Genomic DNA, 20,206 nt, shown 5'->3' with positions numbered 1-20,206 from the left:
TTAGGGTCATTGCCCATTTGGAAGACCCATTCGCAACCAAGCTTCCTGACTGATGTCTTCCTCATGATGCCATCTATTTTGTGAAGTGCACCAGTCCCTCCTGCAGCAAAGCACCCCCACAACATGATGCTGCCACCCCTGTGCTTCACAGTTGGGATGGTGTTCTTTAGCTTGCAAGCATCCCCCTTTTCCCTCCAAACATAACGATGGTCATTATAGCCAGCAGTTCTGTTTTTGTTTCATCAGACCAGAGGACATTTCTACAAAAAGTACGATCTTTGTCCCCATGTGCAGTTGCAAACCGTAGTCTGGAGTTTTTATGGCGGTTTTGAAGCAATGGCTTCTTCCTTGCTGAGTGGCCTTTCAGGTTATGTCGATATAGGACTCGTTTTAGTGTGGATATAGATACTTTTGTACCTGTTTCCTCGAGCATCTTCACAAGGTCCTTTGCTGTTGTTCTGGGATTGATTTGCACTTTTCGCACCAATGTACGTTCATCTCTAGGAGACAGAACGTATCTCCTTCCTGAGCGGTATGACGGCTGCATGGTCCCATGGTGTTTATACTTGCGTACTATTGTTTGTACAGATGAACGTGGTACCTTCAGGCGTTTGGAAATTGCTCCCAAGGATGAACCAGACTTGTGGAGGTCTACAATTTTTTTTCTGAGTTCTTGGCTGATTTCTTGATTTTCCCATGATATCAAGCAAAGAGGCACTGAGTTTGAAGGTAGGCCTTGAAATAGATCCACAGGTACACCTTACTTGTTTCATGCACAAAGTCCTAACCGACTTGCCAAAACTATAGTTTGTTAACAAGAAATTTGTGGTTGAAAAAATGAGTTTTAATGACTCCAACATAAGTGTATGTAAACGTCCGACTTCAACTGTACACACGCGCACAATGATTAACACACGGGACGAGACCCGTAATCATCTGCGCAATCCACAAAGACACGAAAGCCCAAAACACACAGCACAGGTACTCACACACACCAACAATAATCGACAAGACCATGGACACCAAAGGGCACATATATACAAATACTAATCAGTGGGAATAGGAGACAGGTGTGCGTGATGAATGTTCCGGAGGGATCCGTGACACAAGTTGAGCAAACACATCATTTAAAGTTTCAAGTCGGAGCTAAGTTTGGGCCAACTAAAAACGTTTAAGTTCAGGTAACACTTTGATCAAAAAGTTGAGTAAACTTAAAAAGGATGTGGAACCAGTTACTTAATAATAATCAGTTGAAACAACTAGAATTGATTTACAGTGTGCGTGTGCACGCATCAGTATTTTCCCCTAGGGAAAAAAAAAAAGATTATCTAGAAAGTAGTTGTACATCTCACTCACTGTTCTCCTCTCCTTTCTGTGTGTGTGTATTGTGTGTGCGTAGTGGCGTCAGGCATCGTCTTCAGTGAGTCTGGGAAGAGTGATGTTGGCTCATGAACAGGACTACAGAGGGCTGATAGCTGGCTGTGTGTGTGTCAGCCTGTTACTACTTATGCTGCTCACTCTATTCATCTGGAAAAGGAGGAACAAGCACATTGACGGTATGTGTGTTATTATAGAAATGTGATATACAGGATTTACTATGTTTTTGTTTGTGTGGGTTTTGTGTGCGAGTGCTGAATGTGAGCGTGTGTACGTTTGCACGTGTGTCCACCTCCTACTAGCCGTGTTGGGCTGTGGGGTTGGGATGGCTGTGGGGTTGCTGGAGATGTTGTGCTGACTGGCTGGTCACGATGGGAGAAATGGTGGAGCGCTCTGTCCTTCTCCTTCAATGACTGTGTTCTCTCTCTCTTTCTCTCTCTCTCTCTCCCTTTCTCTGGTCCTACCTTCTCCCTCCACCTTTACCCCATCTTTCCCTATCACTCACCTCTCTCTGCCACCCCTCTCTTCCCTACATCTCATCACATTCCCTACATCCAATCCTCTACCTACCTCCCTCCCTCTCTCTCTCTCTTGCCCAAACACCCACCCACCCACCACCACCCCCTCTCCCCTATTCTCCCCCTCTCCATCTCTCTGGTCTCTAGATCTGGCTGAGGGTAAGGTTTGGTATGATGGCCGGGCTCACATTCAGCACTTGGACATGTTGGCAAACGCCCGAGCGTCAGCCCCACTAACGAAATGGTGTCCCACGAGTCAGTGGACTATAGAACCACCCTGCTGGAGGGTACGTTTCCTGACACAACACCATGGCCCTGATCCTAACACTAACCCTGTCCTAACACTAACGCTGACCTTATAACCCTGTACTAACAATGCTCGCTTTCCTTTCCTAAACTTAAAGTGGCTATTTGTATTTGAAACTATTACAAATTGTACTCGACTGCCATTGTTTCGGTAAAAAGCTGAGGAATGGGGCTGGAGGAATGTAACGACTCTCAAATTCATAGTCAGAGCTATGGATGCATTGACAGACCATCCATGATATCAACACTACAGATGCAACCATGTTTTGAGGCTGTACAGTGTTGGTTTACATTTACTTTGCTTTTAAACTTTGGAGTAAAACAAGTTTATATTTTGGGTTATGATAGTTGAGCTAAGCTTATGAACTATTTACACATTATATTCTTCAAGAATCAATGGGTACATATGATTCATTTATAACAACAACAACAAAAAATTGATGTCGCAACGATTGGCCCCTTTAAACTTCTAACTCGTAAGTTCATAACCCAGAGATGTGCTGTAACTTCTAAGGACTAGAGTGGTCCATCCCTGCATGAACCTCTTTCAATATAACCCCAACTGTTTCCACTCATTCGAGCAAAACACTGAGAGAAAGGGAAGAAAGCAACGTAACTACCTTTCTCACTTTCCTCTGCATGTACTGGGCAGGGCTCAAGTTCTCCCTCTTTCGTTCTGTAACCATGACTCTCTCTGGCATCACTCTGTGATCATCTGACCTCACGCTGACCTCTAACCCTGACACCCTGTAGTAATTGACCTTTGGCTATATTGTTTCAGACCAGGGCGTGGAGAGGCCAGAGTCGTGCCGGGGGGCTCCCCCCATCTACGGGGGCCATGGGGAACTCCTGTCCCCAGGCTGGGGCTGGGTCTGGGGGTGGAGGGGGAGCTGGTGTCCCCTCTCCTGTCTGCCTCGGTCCACATCGACACGTCCCAGCTGCACCCTGACCTGCTGAAGGAGGTTCAACATGTGGTCATCGCCAGGGAACACCTGCTGTTACACTTAAACCAGGTCATAGGCAGAGGTGAGTGGGATGATCATACGTGTGTGTGTGGGATAGACATATATAGGATAGACATGTACAGGGATGGATGGATGGATAGTCCAGGAGGCAGGAGGGGGACAGGGAGAGCAGGTAGCTGACGAGTGGTGGCTATTCAGCAGCCTGATGGTCTGGGGGTAGAAGCTATTGGCCATTCTGACAGTTTAGGTCATGATTCTCCTATACTGCCCACGTCTGAGTGATGGAAATGGGGAGAACAGGCCATGGCACAGGTGGCTGGGGTCCTACCTCTTCCCTGTAGGCGTGTCATCATTTTTGGTAATCAGGCCTACTACTGTCATGTCGTCAGCGAACTTGATGATGGGGTCGGAACTGTGTCTACTATACATACTTCTGATACATGAAAAGACACACACATCCATGAACACACACACCTACACACACATGACCTTAACGTACACCAAATGGCCAAAAGTATATGGGCACCCCTTCAAATGTTTTCAGCTGAAAGACCCCCCGAGCTTACCCATGATGTTGTCCAACGATTTAACCCAATAAGTCATAGTTTTAGACAAAGTACACTAGATATACAAAAGTATGTGGACAACCCTTCAAATGAGTGGATTTGGCTATTTTAGCCACACCTGTTGCTGACACGTGTATAAAATAGAGCACACAGCCATGCAACCTCCATAGACAAACATTGGCAGCAGAGTGGCCTTACTGGAGAGCTCAGTGACTTTCAACGTGGCACCGTCATAGGATGCCACCTTTCCAACTAGTCAGTTTGTCAAATTTCTGTTCTGATGGAGCTGCCCAGGTCAACTGTAAGTGCTGTTATTGTGAAATGGAAATGTCTAGGAACAACAACGGCTCAGCCGCGAAGTGGTAGGCCACACAAGCTCACAGAACGGGACTACCGAGCGCTGAAGATCATAGCGTGTAAAAATCTCTGTCCTAGGTTGCAACACTCACTACCGAGTTCCAAACTGCCTCAGGAAGCAACTTCAGCACAATAACTGTTAGTCGGAAGCTTCATGAAATGTGTTTCCATGGCCGAGCAGCCGCACACGAGCCTAAGATCACCAGGCACAATGCCAAGCGTCGGCTGGAGTGGTGTAAAGCTCGCCGCCATTGGACTCTGGAGCAGTGGAAATGCGTTCTCTGGAGTGATGAATCACGCTTCACCATCTGGCAGTCAGACTAACAAATCTGGGTTTGGCGGATGCCAGTAGAACGCTACCTGCCCGAACGCATAGTGCCAACCGTAAAATTTGATGGAGGAGGAATAATGTTTTTCATGGTTTGGGCTAGGCCCCTTAGTTCCAGTGAAGGGAAATCTTAACGCTACAGCATACAATGACATTCTAGACGATTCTGTGCTTCCAACTTTGTGGCAATAGTTTGAGGAAGGCCCTTTGCTGTTTCAGCAGGACAATGCCCCTGTACACAAGGCGAGGTCCATACAGAAATGGTTTGTTGAGATCTGTGTGGAAGAACTTGACTGGCCTGAACAGAGCCCTGATCTCAACCCCATCGAACACATTTGGGATGAATTGGAACACAGACTGTGTGCCAGGCCTAATCGCTCAACATCAGTGCCGGATCTCACTAATGCTATTGTGGCCGAATGGAAGCAAGTCCCCGCAGCAATGTTCCCACGTCTAATGGAAAGCCTTCCCAGACGAGGAGTGGAGGCTGTTATAGCAGCAAAGGGCGGACCAACTCCAAATGAATGCCCATGATTCTGGAATGAGATGTTCGACAAGCCGGTGTCCACATACAAGTAGTGTATTCTCAGACTCGGACTTTAGGGAATCTGTAGGTCTCAACCATGGTAATATCAGAATCCATCCTCATAGGGGATACACCTAAATACAGTATTCACCATGTTAGAGCTTAGTGACCAACATAATCAAACCACCAGGTTTGACATTCAGATATGAAAACAGAAAAAGGAGAAAGGCCTTTCTCTGTTATTAACATCCGCACAATGTTCAGGGACAATGCTCCCCCCAAAATCCCCCCCCCCCCCTTGACTCGGCCCTCAGGGAAGCCTGGAGATTCCGAAGCAGGATTATGGGGTGGCGTGGGATGATTTATTCCCGGGTAGAATTCCGAGCACCATTGTTTATCCGTGTGGTGTAACCCGAGCCCTCAGTGCATCTGCAAGGATCGTGATGGGAGAACACCTCAGAGTTCTCTACACTCCCTAGCTTTTAATAGCCCAACACCCTTGCAAAGCTGCACTGAGCCCCCCCAGACCACATATAATAAAGGCCACAGTAACTCAGATATGGGGCGATATAGCCTCTAATGAACCCCTATTGAACTAAACTGAAGGGAATGAATGGGCGCCTCAAGTAGAGCTTCATAGAAGTAATCGAGACTTCAACAAAGGGGAATCTAGCTTTTCAGCCTGCCTGACTCAGTGGGTTAACTGAACAAGGCAGTTAACCCACTGTTCCTCTGAACAAGGCAGTTAACCCACTGTTCCTAGGCCGTCATCGTAAACAAGAATTTGTTCTTAACTGACTTGCCTAGTTAAATAAAGGTTAAATTAAATAAATTACATATATATTTTTTAATTGCTCCATTGACTTACTGGTCTAAAGAAGTATGTCTATAAAAAACAAAACAAGGGTTTCAGCATCAAGCATTCCTCTAACAGCAAGTACTCTGTTTCTAGCTTATTTTGACACCCATTTGAGCTTCATCTCTTCTTATGTTTCTCTCTCTCTTTTTTTTCTTCACAGGTCACTTTGGCTGTGTGTTCCATGGGACCTTGTTAGAGGCTGACGGTCAGAAACAGCACTGTGCCATCAAGTCCCTCAACCGTGAGTACAGACCACAGCATGACCAAAAGAACCACATCACAAAGTCACTTGACCAGGGTTGTGTTCAGACACAAAACGAGAGAGAACCTTTTGAAGCTAAGGGGTTCCGACTTGGACGTGGTTGGATGATCAAAAACAGGAAAGGCCAGATCTTCATCTGGAACATGGCCGAAGATACAATAATAATGCTAAGAGGAGCTACCGTACCTACACCGTGGATTCCATTTGAAACACACCTGACTAACCATGTCCAAAATTCAACCATATAAGCAGAATCCAACCTCAGTCATCCCCTATTCATTCATTCAAATCTCATAGCTATGATGTGATATGATATCATTGCAACAATGCAATGCCACAATAACATTAGAGGGCCTTATCTCATTCCAGCTGGGCTCTTGACACACAACACACACACACACACACACACACACACAATGACACACACAGCCGCAGCAGTGTGGCCTGTGGAAGGATGATTGAGATGAATGGGCTCCTGGCGACGAGGATGACATTAGGGTCCCCCTGTCTCTAATCGTGTAACCTGTCACTTTACCCTGGGAGATTAATGTCCTAGATAAGGCTTTGGTGAGATCTGCCTGCTGGACTGGTGGTAACCCATAGCGATTGAGGGCACTCGGCTGGTAACCCATAGCGATAGAGTTACCTCTGCCTTTCGTTTAGACATTGTTCTCTGAGCCTTGGCCTTCTCATTGAGTTTACAGTGACCTGAAGTTCCCCAGGGAACTTTAAAGAAAACGAAGTTCCCTGGGGAACTGTGTCACTGTCTTGGCAAAGACACAGTGTTTTCGGTGAATATTGTAGGTGATGTCACCATGTTGTTTCTGCAATACAGAAAAGTGTAGTTTGAACTCTTGCAGCTTAACAGCCGTATTGTCTTCTTTTTTTAAACTCAGCATTAAATGCCATGTCTTCTTTTTTCCGTTTGAGTGTGTCGTCATCTGGTAGTTCCAGTGAAAGGGCAATCAGCTGTTTTATCTTAGCTAAATGAGATTCCGTTTTAAACGAGATTAGAAGAGAGGGGAGGGGGAAAGAGCAGTGACACCAGGAGCACTGATTCGATTGGGTAATGGGAGTGTTGCGTAGCGGTTGCCTATAGGTTTGGTTTAGGGTCACAGTCCCAATGCTCAGACAGCCTGAAGACTGGCTCCTCATGGGCTGCTAACTAAGGTTTAGATGGCACGGTAAAGAGATTTAGGCTTATGGCTCCAGGGCCTGTTTTGTTTGCGTTTTTGGTGGTGGCAATACATGATTATAATACAGACTTTAATGTCAGGATGTTGTGTAAAAGAGAATGTGTTCTCTTTTCAGTAACTTGGCTAAATAAGTAAACAAGTCATTCTGTAATATCTTGCCGGGTTGTCAGGGATCACTGACCTGGAGGAGGTGTCTCAGTTCCTGAAGGAGGGGATCATCATGAAGGACTTCAGCCACCCCAACGTGCTGTCTCTACTAGGGATCTGTCTGCCCACTGAGGGCTCTCCTCTGGTGGTGCTGCCGTACATGAAGCACGGAGACCTCAGGAACTTCATACGGGAAGAGACACATGTACGACACACACACACACACATGCGCACACACACACATGCGCACACACACACACATGCGCACACACACACACACACACACACACACACACACACACACACACACACACACACACACACACACACACACACACACACACTGGTCATACATGAAGTAATGTCAGACAAAGTCCAAAGCAGCTGAAACATTTGTATATGTAGGTACAGGAGTAAAGCACCGAAGCAGCATTTTCCGTGTGTGAGCTTTTCTTTCTGTATTTGTGTGCTTTACTTCCTATATGAAGTATTTTTTCCCCCAGCACCAGTGGATACATGTGGGACGTGTATCTCACCTCCACCCTCTTCCTTGTTTCTTTAGAACCCCACAGTGAAGGACCTGATGGGCTTTGGTCTGCAGGTGGCCCGGGGCATGGAGTATCTGGCCAGCAAGAAGTTTGTCCACAGAGACCTAGCCGCAAGGAACTGCATGTAAGATCTGGAACAAACTGTCAAATGCAATCTCAAACAGTCAGTGTGTGAACGTGTACCCATCTTTGTAGTGAGAGAGGCATACAGTCATGCATACTTTGAGATTCCACATTGGAAAAGACGCCATTTTGGCTCCAACCATTACAAGATAATATAAGAATGTTCGGATCCAACATGGCTGTCAGTTTCCCTAGCGCTGTTTGTATGCTGTAAAGCTGTTGTTGACCCCATCCCTCTCTCTCTCTCCTAGGCTGGATGAAAGCTACACAGTGAAGGTGGCAGACTTTGGCCTGGCCAGGGATGTGTATGATAAGGAGTACTACAGCATCCACAACAAGAGTGGAGTCAAACTACCTGTCAAGTGGATGGCCCTGGAGAGCCTGCAGACACACAAGTTCACCCCAAAGTCAGATGTGGTGAGAGACTACCCAAGCACACACATCAAATCAAAATCAAATCAAATGTTATTGGTCACATAAACATATTTAGCAGATGTTATTGCGGGTGTGGCGAAATAAACACAAATCCAAAAGTAAAATAATGGAATTAAGAAATATATAAATATTAAGACGTGCAATGACTAAATTACAGTAGAATATATTGCAGTATATACATATGAAATGTGTTAAGCAGTATGTAAACATTATTAAAGTGACTAGTGTTCCATTATTAAAGTGACCAGTGATTCCATGTCTATGTATATAGGGCAGCAGCCTCTAAGGTGCAGGGTTGAGTAACCGGGTGGTAGCCGGCTAGTGAAGGCTATTTAACAGTCGGATGGCTTTGAGATAGAAGCTGTTTTTCAGTCTCTCGGTCCCAGCTTTGATGCAGCTGTACTGACCTTGCCTTCTGGATGATAGAGCTTCACTGGCTTCCAGTTGAAGCTCGCATCCGCTACAAGACCATGGTGCTTGCCTACGGAGCTGTGAGGGGAACGGCACCTCAGTACCTCCAGGCTCTGATCAGGCCCTACACCCAAACAAGGGCACTGCGTTCATCCACCTCTGGCCTGCTCGCCTCCCTACCACTGAGGAAGTACAGTTCCCGCTCAGCCCAGTCAAAACTGTTCGCTGCTCTGGCCCCCCAATGGTGGAACAAACTCCCTCACGACGCCAGGACAGCGGAGTCAATCACCACCTTCCGGAGACACCTGAAACCCCACCTCTTTAAGGAATACCTAGGATAGGATAAAGTAATCCTTCTCACCCCCCCCCCCCCTTAAAAGATTTAGATGCACTATTGTAAAGTGGCTGTTCCACTGGATGTCATAGGTGAACGCACCAATTTGTAAGTCGCTCTGGATAAGAGCGTCTGCTAAATGACTTAAATGTAAAATGTAAATAGAGGGATGAACAGGCCGTGACTCGGGTGGTTGATGTCCTTGATGATCTTTTTGGCCTTCCTGTGGCATCGGGTGCTGTAGGTGTCCTGGAGGGCAGGTAGTTTTCCCCCTGGTGATGCGTTGGGCAGGTCGCACCACCCTCTGGAGAGCCCTGCAGTTGTAGACGGTGCAGTTGCCGTACCAGGCGGTGATGCAGCCCTACAGGATGCTCTCAATTGTGCATCTGTAAAAAAAAAAAAATTGTGCATCTGTTTGTGAGGGTCTTAGGGGACAAGCCAAATTTATTCAGCCTCCTGGGGTTGAAAAGGCGCTGTTGCATCTTCTTCACCCCACTGTCTGTGTGTGTGGACCCTTTCAAATCATCAGTGATGTGTATGCAGAGGGAATTGAAGCTTTCTCCACTGCGGCCCGTCAATGTGGATAGGGAGTTGCTCCCTCTGCTTTTTAATGTCCACGATCAGCGCCTTCGTTTTGTTGACGTTGAGGGAGAGGTTATTTTCCTGGCACCACTCCGCCAGGTCCCTCCCCTCCTACCTGTAGGCAGTCTCGTCATTGTTGGTAATCAGGCCTACTATAGTTGTGTCGTCTGCAAACTTGACAATTGAGTTGGAGGTGTGTGTGGCCACGCAGTCATGGGTGAACAGGGGGCTGAGTACGCAACCTTGTGGGGCCCAGTGTTGAGGATCAGCGGAGTGGAGGTGTTGTTGCCGACCTTCACCACCTGTGGGTAGCCCGTCAAGAAGTCCAAGACCCAGTTGCAAAGGATGAGGTTCAGACCCAGGGCCCTGAGCTTGATGATTAGCTTAGAGGGTACTATGGTGTTGAAAGTTGAGCTATAGTCAATGAACAGCATTCTTACATAGGTATTCCTCTTGTACAGATGGGATAGGGCAGTGTGCAGTGTGATGGCGATTGCATCGTCTGTGGAGCTATTGGGGCGGTAAGCAAATTGAAGTGGGTCTAGGGTGTCAGGTAAGGTAGAGGTGAAATGATCCTTAAATAGCCTCTCAAAGCAATTCATGATGACAGAGGTGAGTGATACGAGGCGATAGTCATGCACACACACTCAGGCACACACGCATGTACCGTGCCAGTCAAAAGTTTGGACACACCTACTCATTCAAGGGTTTTCTTTATTTGTACTATTTTCTTCATTGTAGAATAATAGTGAAGACATCAAAATTATGAAATATCATATAATAAATCATGTAGTAACGCACTTTTTTTTTAAACATCTAAATATTTTTTATATTTGAGATTCTTCAAAGTAGTCACCCTTTGCCTTGATGACAGCTTTGCAGACATTGGATTTTCTCAACCATCTTAATGAGGTAGTTACCTGGAATGCATTTCCGTACATTTGTGGAATTTCTTTCCTTCTTTTTGCGTTTGAGCCAGTCAGTTGTGTTGTGACAGGGTAGGGGTGGTATACAGAATATAGCCCTATTTGGTAAAAGAATAGCTCAAATAATCAAAGAGAAACGAGAGTCCATCATTCATTTAAGACATGAATGTCAGTCAATCAAGAACATTTCAAGAACTTTTGCAAAAACCATCAAGAACAGTTGCAAAAACCATCAGGCGCAATGATGAAACTGGTGTTCATGAGGACCACCACAGGAAAGGAAGACCCAGAATTACCTCTGCTGCAGAGGATAAATACATGAGAGTTAACTGCACCTCAGATTGCAGCCCAAATAAATGCTTCACAGAGTTCAAGTAACAGACACATCTCAACATCAACTGTTCAGAGGAGACTGTATGGATCAGGCCTTCATGGTCGAACTGCTGCAAAGAAACCATTACTAAAGGGCACCAATAAGAAAAGACTTGCTTGGGCCAAGAAACATGAGCAATGTACATTAGACTTGTGGAAATCTGTCTTTTGAGATTTTTGGTTCCAACCTCTGTGTCTTTGTGAGACGCAGAGTAGGTGAACGGATTATCTCCTATGTGTGGTTCCCACCGTGAAGCATGGAGGAGGAGGTGTGATGGTGTGGGCGTGCTTTGCTGGTGACACTGTCAGGGATTTATTTCGAATTAAAGGCACACTTAACCAGCATGGCTACCACAGCAGTCTGCAGTGATTCGCCATCCCATCTGGTTTGCCGTTAGTGGGACTATTAGTTTTTCAACAGGACAATGACGCAACACACCTCCAGGCTGTATAAGGGCTATTTGACCAAGAAGGAGAGTGATGGAGTGCTGCTTCAGATGACCTGGCCTCCACAATCACCCGACCTCAAACCAATTGAGACAGTTCGGGATGAGTTGGACCGCAGAATGAAGGAAAAGCAGCCAACAAGAGCTCATCATATGTGGGAACTTCTTCAAGACTGTTGGAAATGCATTCCAGGTGAAGCTGGTTGAGAGAATGCCAAGAGTATGCAAAGCTGTCATCAAGGCAAATGGTGGCTACTTTTAAGAATCTAAAATCTTAAAGATATTTTGATTTGTTTAACACTTTTTTTGGTTAGTACATGATTCCATATGTGTTATTTCATAGGTTTGATGTCTTCACTTGTAGAAAATAGTAAAAAATAAAGAACAAAATGCTTGAATGAGTAGGTGTGTCCAAACTTTTGACTGGTACTGTATATACACTACTACTCACTCCTTCATTCATTTACAGTATTATGTAATCATTCTCTCGGCTATTCTAACACACACACGATGATAACCTGTGATAAATAAGTAGCAAGCTTAATTCTTTGGAACTTAATCAGAGCTCCATCCTCTCAACCCCTCGAACTCCACTCTGCCTTAACAAACCACCACTGTACTGTTCCATCTCTGGTTGAGGTATATAGGTTTAGCTTGTCACTCTCTGCTACAGTATTTGTCTGTGATCTCACTAAGGTTAGCTGATTTTAACACTCTTCCCGGCTGGCTGCTCTCATCACTGAAGGCCAGAAGGGAAATGATCTCATTAGGACTGACTTGGCCTGTGTTCGAAATGACACCCTATTCCCTATATGGTGCATTTCTTTTGACCAGGACCCATAGGGAATAGAGTGCCATTTCAGATGCAGCCTGTGATGTACTGTGATGTGATCTGATGTGTAATTGGTCCATCTGGTGTTCAATGTTTCAGTGGTCGTTTGGCGTGTTGCTATGGGAACTGATGACCCGGGGAGCCCCGCCGTATTCGGACGTCAACTCTTTCGACATCACTGTGTTCCTACTGCAAGGGAGACGGCTGCTGCAGCCAGAGTTCTGCCCTGACCCACTGTGAGTGAACACACACACACACAAACACACATTCATATACAGTACGCACACACATCACGCGTGCACGCTTGTACACACACACACACACACACACACACACACACACACACACACACACACACACACTGTGAGTGGAAAGTGTGTGTGTGTGTCCACTGGTCACACACACACACTCATAAACAAACACACATGTATACTTACACCCATCAAGCTTATACCCAACTACTCCCAAATATAATGTGCAGACAGATGCTTTCAGTATTAATAAAAGTGTATTCCTACGCACACATATGCCCACACACACTCCTGTCTTTCACCTTGACCAATGCGCATAGGGATGGCTCAGTAGTGCTTGTCCTTGACAGAGACATTGAGATGAACAGAGGCCCATTGTTAACACCACCCTTACGTACTGCATGGTCTGCTTGAAGAAAAAGACTGAGACGGACAGATATGTAGACAGGGAAGGGGACGGACAGACAGAGGGAGGGAGGGATGCAGACAGCCAGATAGAAGGACGGAGGGAGGGAGGGTTAGGGAGAGAGAGAATTGTGTAAACTATAACGCATATATAACTACTGAATCAATCAGGTCACTACAGACATGAGATCCTCCTTAATCTCCCCCAATCTGTAAAAACAACATGTTTCCAAGTACGAACTACGATTATTTCGTGAAAATAAAATACTATCTCCCTATTCATCTCCGCAAGTCAGGGGGAGTTTTCAGGTGAGGTGTAAATCCTAGTATAGATTCAGCCAAGCGGAGAGCAAAACGCAATGATCCATAACCATTCATATGAGTCTTTTTTCATGAACATTCACTGACATGCAGTATTTCCAGAATGAATGGGGCCCTGTGGCAAAACTGTCAAAACTACACTGAACAAAAATATAAACGCAACATGTGAAGTGTTGGTCCCATGTTTCATGAGCTAAAATAAAAAATCCCAGAAATGTTCTACATGCACAAAAAACGTATTTCTCTCAAATTTTGTGCACAAATTGGTTTTACATCCCTATTAGTATGCATTTCTCCTTTGCCAAGATAATCCATCCACCTGACAGATGTGGCTTATCAAGAAGCTGACTAAAGAGCATGATCATAACACAGGTGCACCTTGTGCTGGGGGAAATTAAAAGACCACTCTAACATGCGCAGTTTTGTCACACAACACAATGCCACAGATGTTTCAAGTTTTGGCTTGGCTTGGCTCCCCAGTGGGCGGCGGGCCTGGCTCTCAAGTGGGTGGACTTATGCCCTCCCAGGCCCACCCATGGCTGTGCCCCTGCCCAGTCATGTGAAATCCACAGATTAGGGCCTAATTTATTTATTTCAATTGACTGATTTCCTTATATCAAATCAAATTTGATTGGTCACGTACACATATTTAGCAGATGTAATTGCAGGTGTAACAAAATGTTATATGAACTGTAACTCTGTAAAATTGTTGAAATTGTGTGCGTGTGGCGTTATACTTTTGTTCAGTATAAATGTGGCTACTAAATATCTAAGTGAGCAAAACATATGAACATAATTGTATTTCACCTGCATATCGGCTTATCCATGCATCAAAATTTGATCCTAACCACCTCCCCTCCCTTATCTCCCACCCCAGGTATAACGTGATGGTCGAGTGCTGGCACCCCAAGTCGGAGAGGAGGCCCACCTTCTCAGAGCTGGTATCCCTTATCAACGCCATCTTCTCCAGCTTCAGCGGAGAGCACTACATCCTTCTCAACACCACCTATGTCAACATAGACAAGATGAGCCCCTACCCCCCTCTCATCTCCTCATCCTCCTCTTCCTCCTCCACCCCTCAGGGCCACCCCCTGGAGCGAGACTGCTGCACCTGAGAGAGAGGGAGTGATGGAGAGAAAGAAAGAGAGAGAGAGAGAGAGAGGGAGAGATGAAAGAAAAATAGTTAAGGAGAAAAGGAGAGGGCATGGGGAGAGATTGAAGACAAGGGGGTAAAAGGAGGGTAGGAAAAGAATGAGCTTGACAGAGTAAGAAAGAGAGAGAAAAGAGTGGGCTTGAGGCGGCGAAGCCGTTGGGTCGCTTGGGAACTGTATGTGTCTGACAGACAGACACTGGACAAACTCTGTGTACGCTGAGAACAGACAGTTTAAGGACACTGACACTTCACGTGTGTGTAATGTATGTATACTGACCAATGACCAACCAAACAAACATCACTGTACGCCTGAGGCCTGTATGAACTGTTAGGTCGATCTTGGCCTCCCTCTGCTCTTTAACCTAGAACTTGCTCTAGACCCTCCCATGACCTTTTACCCTGGTATGCCCTTGGAGCCTGACTTCAGGAGGTCAGGCTTCTCGTCTCTCTCTACCACATAGAATTTGGAGACATGGGAGAACCTTTTCAATGAATAAAGCCTATAGAATTCTATAGAAGCACATTGTGTGTATCAAGTACAAGTGACTCACTCAACATTTCAACAACTCCCGTGCCAAAGAGGGACCGGATGATTTTGGAGACATTTCCGCTTGTTAATGGGTGGCATGTGTATGGCGAAGGGCCGGGCTCCAGGTTTTTTTCCCCCTCGCCATAAAATTCTTTACACCATCATCCGCACTGCCACTGAATTCCCCTCTCTTCCCACCTCTCCTCACATGCCTCCTCGCATACGTCCCTAAGCACTAGGACTGAATGAAGAAAGTCCCAGCTCCAGCCTCCAGGGGATGTTCTCACTAACCGAGGTGGCGGTGCAGATTGGCTGGCAGAAGGAACAATTTGCCGCCCGGGTGCAGTAGGCTACACTGGATACTTCTTTATGTGTGTAATTATCTTTGACAATTCTCTTTTGATGTGCTTCTTTCAAAACATCTCGCTGCTTCATTGCTGTGAGTGTCTCACCTTTTAGGAATCTGCAGACGTTTCCCAGTTGAAAGGTTTTTTTTTTTTTTTTGCCTTTCGGTTGGTAACACTTTGACTTGAACCGGCCCATCAGAATGTCTACATAGCATGTGTCATAGCAGTTCATGCAAGCTCAGCCTGAAAGCAACTGACATAATCATGTTTTAGACTTCAGAGAGTCAAGTGGGGGGAAACTGGAGACACGTTGGAACATTTGATGGTTTTTTGGGCATCATAGTACTACGTCAGTTGGAACAAGCGTTTTTACTGTCAATCATGACTTCATCGCGGCGTTGTTACACACTGCTATGTCAACATTTTGAAAGACCACTTCAAGTTAAAACGTGACCATTTTGCCTCTCCTGGGTGAAGCGTTTGTCTTTTTGTTACTATGGCTGCTGTTCTGTTTTAAATGATCAGGCCAGCAATGGACAGATATGAATGTTTGCTCAAATAAATGTTTAAAGAACTGTACTATATTTTTTATAATACCTTTTATTATGAAAATGAGCCTAAATAAATGGTCGGCCCAATAGAATATTGCCCGAACTGAGCAGTGGTGCCACAACAACGACCAATCAACTTCAGTGAATGAACCACTGCCTTCTGTACAAAATGATAACACCTCTGTGGATGTGTCTTCTATATGTAGGATTTAACTGTGGTAAATGTGTGTGTATGTATACTGTATGACAGGTGATTGTTGTGGATACAGCACAGTACAAACAACCGATACTGTACAGACATTGAACAACTGGAGCTAGCAAGTTCACGTCCTTAACTATTAGACTGTTCTAGATGTTCCTATTGGTAACTAAATGGGTTGTAAATCCATGACTTTTGTCCATTAATATGCCATTGAGCTCACTGTCAGTGCAGTGTGAGCATATATCTGAAGCACTGTTTAGGGATCGTCTATGAAAATAGTGATGGTACATATGTTGTTACTATGTTATGTCATCTGACTGACTCGGTGTAATAAAACTATATTATCATTGTGGACATGTCAAATACTGTATCTTGGTATCATTGTCTGTACATTGTTTATTTGACCAGGCAAAGATCATTTTTATGATGTCACACAGTGCCTTTGGAAAATATTCAGACCGGCCCCTTGCCTTTTTCCACATTTTGTCACATTACAGACTTATTCTAAACTTGATTACATTTTTTTTTTAAATCCTCAGCAGTCTACACACAATATCCCATAAAGACAAAGTAAAAACATTTTTTTTGTATTTTTGCAAATATATTATAAATAAACTGAAATTCCTTATTTATATAAGTATTCAGACCCTTGCAATGAGAATCGAATTTGAGATGTTTTTACAACTTGATTGGAGTCCACCTGTGGTAAATTCAATTGATTGGACATGATTTGGAAAGGCACACCTGTCTATATAAGGTTCCACAGTTGAAGGTGACCAAGAACCTGATGGTCACTCTGACAGAGCTCTAGCTTTCCTCTGTGGGGATGGGAGAACCTTCCAGAAGGACAACCATCTCTGCAGCACTCCACCAATCAGGCCTTTATGGTAGAGTGGCCAGACGGAAGCCACTCCTCAGTCAAAGGCACATGACAGCCCGCTTGGAGTTTGCCAAAAGGAACCTAAAGACCCTCAGACCAGGAGAAACAAGATTCTCTGGTCTGATGAAGCCAAGATTGAACTCATTGGTCCGAATGCCAAGCCACATGTCTGGAAGAAACCTGGCACCATCCCTATGGTGAAGCATGGTGGTGGCATCATCATGCTGTGGGGATGCTTTTCAGCGGCAGGGACTGGGAGACTAGTCAGGATCGAAGCAAAGATGAATTCTAGAAGGTGATGATCCTTGATGAAAACCTACTCAGGACCTCAGACTGGGGTGAAGGTTCACCTTCCAACAGGACAACAACCGTAAGCACATAACCAATACAACGCAGGAGTGGCTTTGGGAGAAGTCTCTGAATGTCCTTGAGCGGCCCAGCCAGAGCCTGGACTTGGACCCGATCTAACATCTCTGGAGAGACCTGAAAATAGCTGTGCAGCAACTCTCCCCATCCAACCTGACAGAGCTTGAGAGGATCTGCAGAGAAGAATGGGAGAAACTCCCCAAATACAGGTGTGCCAAGCTTGTAGCGTCACACCCAAGAACAATCGATGCTGTAATCGCTGCCAAAGGTGCTTCAACAAAGTACTTTGTACATGTGATATTTCAGTTAAAAAAATGTATTTAATCCATTTTAGAATAAGCCTGTAACGTAACAACATTTGGAAAAAGACAAGGGGTTTGAATACTTTCCGAAGGCACTATATGTTACATATGCTGCTTCAGTCGTTCTACTCATTGCCTCATCTACCTACCGATAGCTTCAGAGTATCCACAGGGTGGATGGGTGGATTACTTCATATCTGTCCACTAAGGAGTCAAGTGGCTTCAGTTTCAAATTAATTAATTTAACATTTATTTAACCAGTGGCTTCAGTTTCAAATTAATTTATTTAACCAGGACATCTCCTGAGGGAGAGAACCGAAATATAGAAAAACCTGGAGGTTCTTGCTGAGAGTTGGGGGGGGGGGGGGACAATTATAGATGCTCAGAATACTGGGTTTTATGACCCTGTGTTAACAAAGTGTTTCAAAAAAGTAACATTTGAATGGTAGTGGACATTGAATTTGACTGATTGGAACTCCTGTTTGGATAACATGTAGGAGTATACATTTACGACCCGTACCTTTTGTCTCTATCCTGTTAGCTTTGTTCTCACTCCTTCAGCCTTCTCTGCTCTCATTGGCTAGTGGTGACCTCTGACCCCTCACCTTTCTTTACCCTCTCCTCTTTTGTATTGCTGTCTAGACAAGCCTGGAGTTTCCCTCTGTGTAGCCTGGCCGTGACCGAAGCTTTCATTACAGGTCATCCTCTCAGAGTTGCTTGGTGACCCTGGATCTGGGTTGTTTTCACGACGGCACACCGTAGCAACGGAAAACAAAAAATGAATGTTTCTAATTGGTCAAGTTCAGATATAGCCTCCTCGTTTCACTCAGTTTAAAGATGCTTTCTTCCTATTTGTGCTTACTGAACAAGACCTTGATCTGTCTTTGCCTATAGCCTAATCATGCCGCCCTGGTCTTAGTTAAAAGGCCATCATATGGAGATAGATAGAGGAGAGGACCTCTGAGTGCCAGTGCTCTTCAGTTATGTACTAATCAGTTGCTCTGTAATGGCTGGAGCCTGCACCCTGTTTCTCTCATTCTCTTTCTTACTCTCTCTCTCTCTCTTTTTTGTATTTCTTTCTCTTTCTCTTTTCGATACACATACACAAAGAAAGAACAGGTGTATGTTAGATGGGCACAGTTCAGGTACGTTATGTCATAGGATGATTCAGGACCTTTGGAATGCAATGCTGGACACACTGCACTAGTACCCCCCCAACCCCATGCCAACTGATAACGAACCTATCCCAACCTCTCATCAGCACCCATTCTGACCTACTGAGTCAACACACACTCATTAAGCCACTAATGTGCTTTGGCAAAGAGCATTGGCAAGAGAGAGATTTAGGAGATATATTTAAAGGTACACAACAACTCCTTATATTCATTATCAACCAATCACTCATGGTTCTAATACTTTACGCTGTTTTTCTTTTGGATAAATCAGTACAGAACAACACGCTTGAGATGTGAGTTTTTGGGGTATAGATGCCCCCTATTGGTACTCTGCCACTCTTGCAGCTAAAGAACCATTATTATTTTCTGCTGATTTCCCAACCTAATGTATAAATTAATTAACACACACATGTTTTGTCTAAAACCATTTTCATAAGAGAAGAAAGCATTTGCCGCCTCTTCTATAGCACCGGAAATTGTCCCAATATATTTCACAATTCCTAGGTTCTACATTTGGATGAGATTAGGTGAACTTCAACACCTTTATCTATAATTCAAGAACTTGGTTGTCACTCTGTAGATGAACACATCTCAGATGATACCTACAGGCTGTTGGATCTTGGCCTGCATCAAACATTCCTCCCTCCACACACATTCTGCATCAAGGTCATCCAACTCAACCCCAGATATGAGCCGAATAACATCTGTGTCCCAAATGGCACCCGATTTCCTATATAGTGCACTACGCTTGATCAGGCACCATAGAGCTCTGGTCAAAAGCAGTGCACTGTACAGGGAATATGGTGCCATTTGGTGCAGACTCAGACTGCCCCTGGCATAAAGTAAACAAGACTAATTAGAAGATGGTTTGGGTATAACTATATTCCAGAGTTTAGGTTTGCAGTGGTACGTACACATGTGGATGTATCACTCTTTGCACCCATTTTTTATGGAATATTCCAGGCTTCGATCTGCCAGACATACAGTACCAGTCAAAAGTTTGGACACACCTGCTAATTCAAGGATATTTCTTTATTTGTATAATTTTCTACATTGTAGAATAATAGTGAAGACACCAAAACTATGAAATAACACATATGGAATGATGTAGTAACAAAAACAAGTGTTAAACAAATCTAAATATATTTTATATTTGAGATTCTTCAAAGTAGCCACCCTTTGCCTTGATGACAGCTTTGTACACTCTTGGCATTCTCTCAACCAGCTTTATGAGGAATGCTTGAGGAACTCAATGTGCGGGGGTACAGGTTAGTCGGGGTAATTTGTACATGTAGGTAGGGATGAAGT

The 20,206-nt window shown here is 44.8% G+C and overlaps 1 protein-coding gene across 1 annotated transcript in view; it reads left to right on the top strand.

Annotated features, from left to right (window-relative positions):
• Positions 1–16,001, top strand: part of LOC115109662 (hepatocyte growth factor receptor-like) — a 73,586-nt gene extending 57,585 nt beyond the window's left edge. The window contains 11 exon segments of the mRNA XM_029634864.2: positions 1,400–1,556; positions 2,043–2,114; positions 2,117–2,182; positions 2,983–3,060; positions 3,063–3,227; positions 5,963–6,043; positions 7,431–7,612; positions 7,970–8,079; positions 8,330–8,495; positions 12,516–12,652; positions 14,271–16,001. Of these exon segments, the coding sequence (XP_029490724.2) occupies positions 1,400–1,556; positions 2,043–2,114; positions 2,117–2,182; positions 2,983–3,060; positions 3,063–3,227; positions 5,963–6,043; positions 7,431–7,612; positions 7,970–8,079; positions 8,330–8,495; positions 12,516–12,652; positions 14,271–14,508 (1,452 nt within the window). The 3' untranslated portion in view covers positions 14,509–16,001.
• Positions 16,002–20,206: the final 4,205 nt, after the last annotated feature.

The sequence above is a fragment of the Oncorhynchus nerka genome, linkage group LG25 (assembly GCF_034236695.1).
Source record: "Oncorhynchus nerka isolate Pitt River linkage group LG25, Oner_Uvic_2.0, whole genome shotgun sequence".
In the NCBI taxonomy this organism is placed as follows: Eukaryota; Metazoa; Chordata; class Actinopteri; order Salmoniformes; family Salmonidae; genus Oncorhynchus; species Oncorhynchus nerka.
The sequence above is the reverse complement of the archived record's forward strand: the minus strand, read 5'-3'. Positions and strand labels throughout refer to the sequence as shown.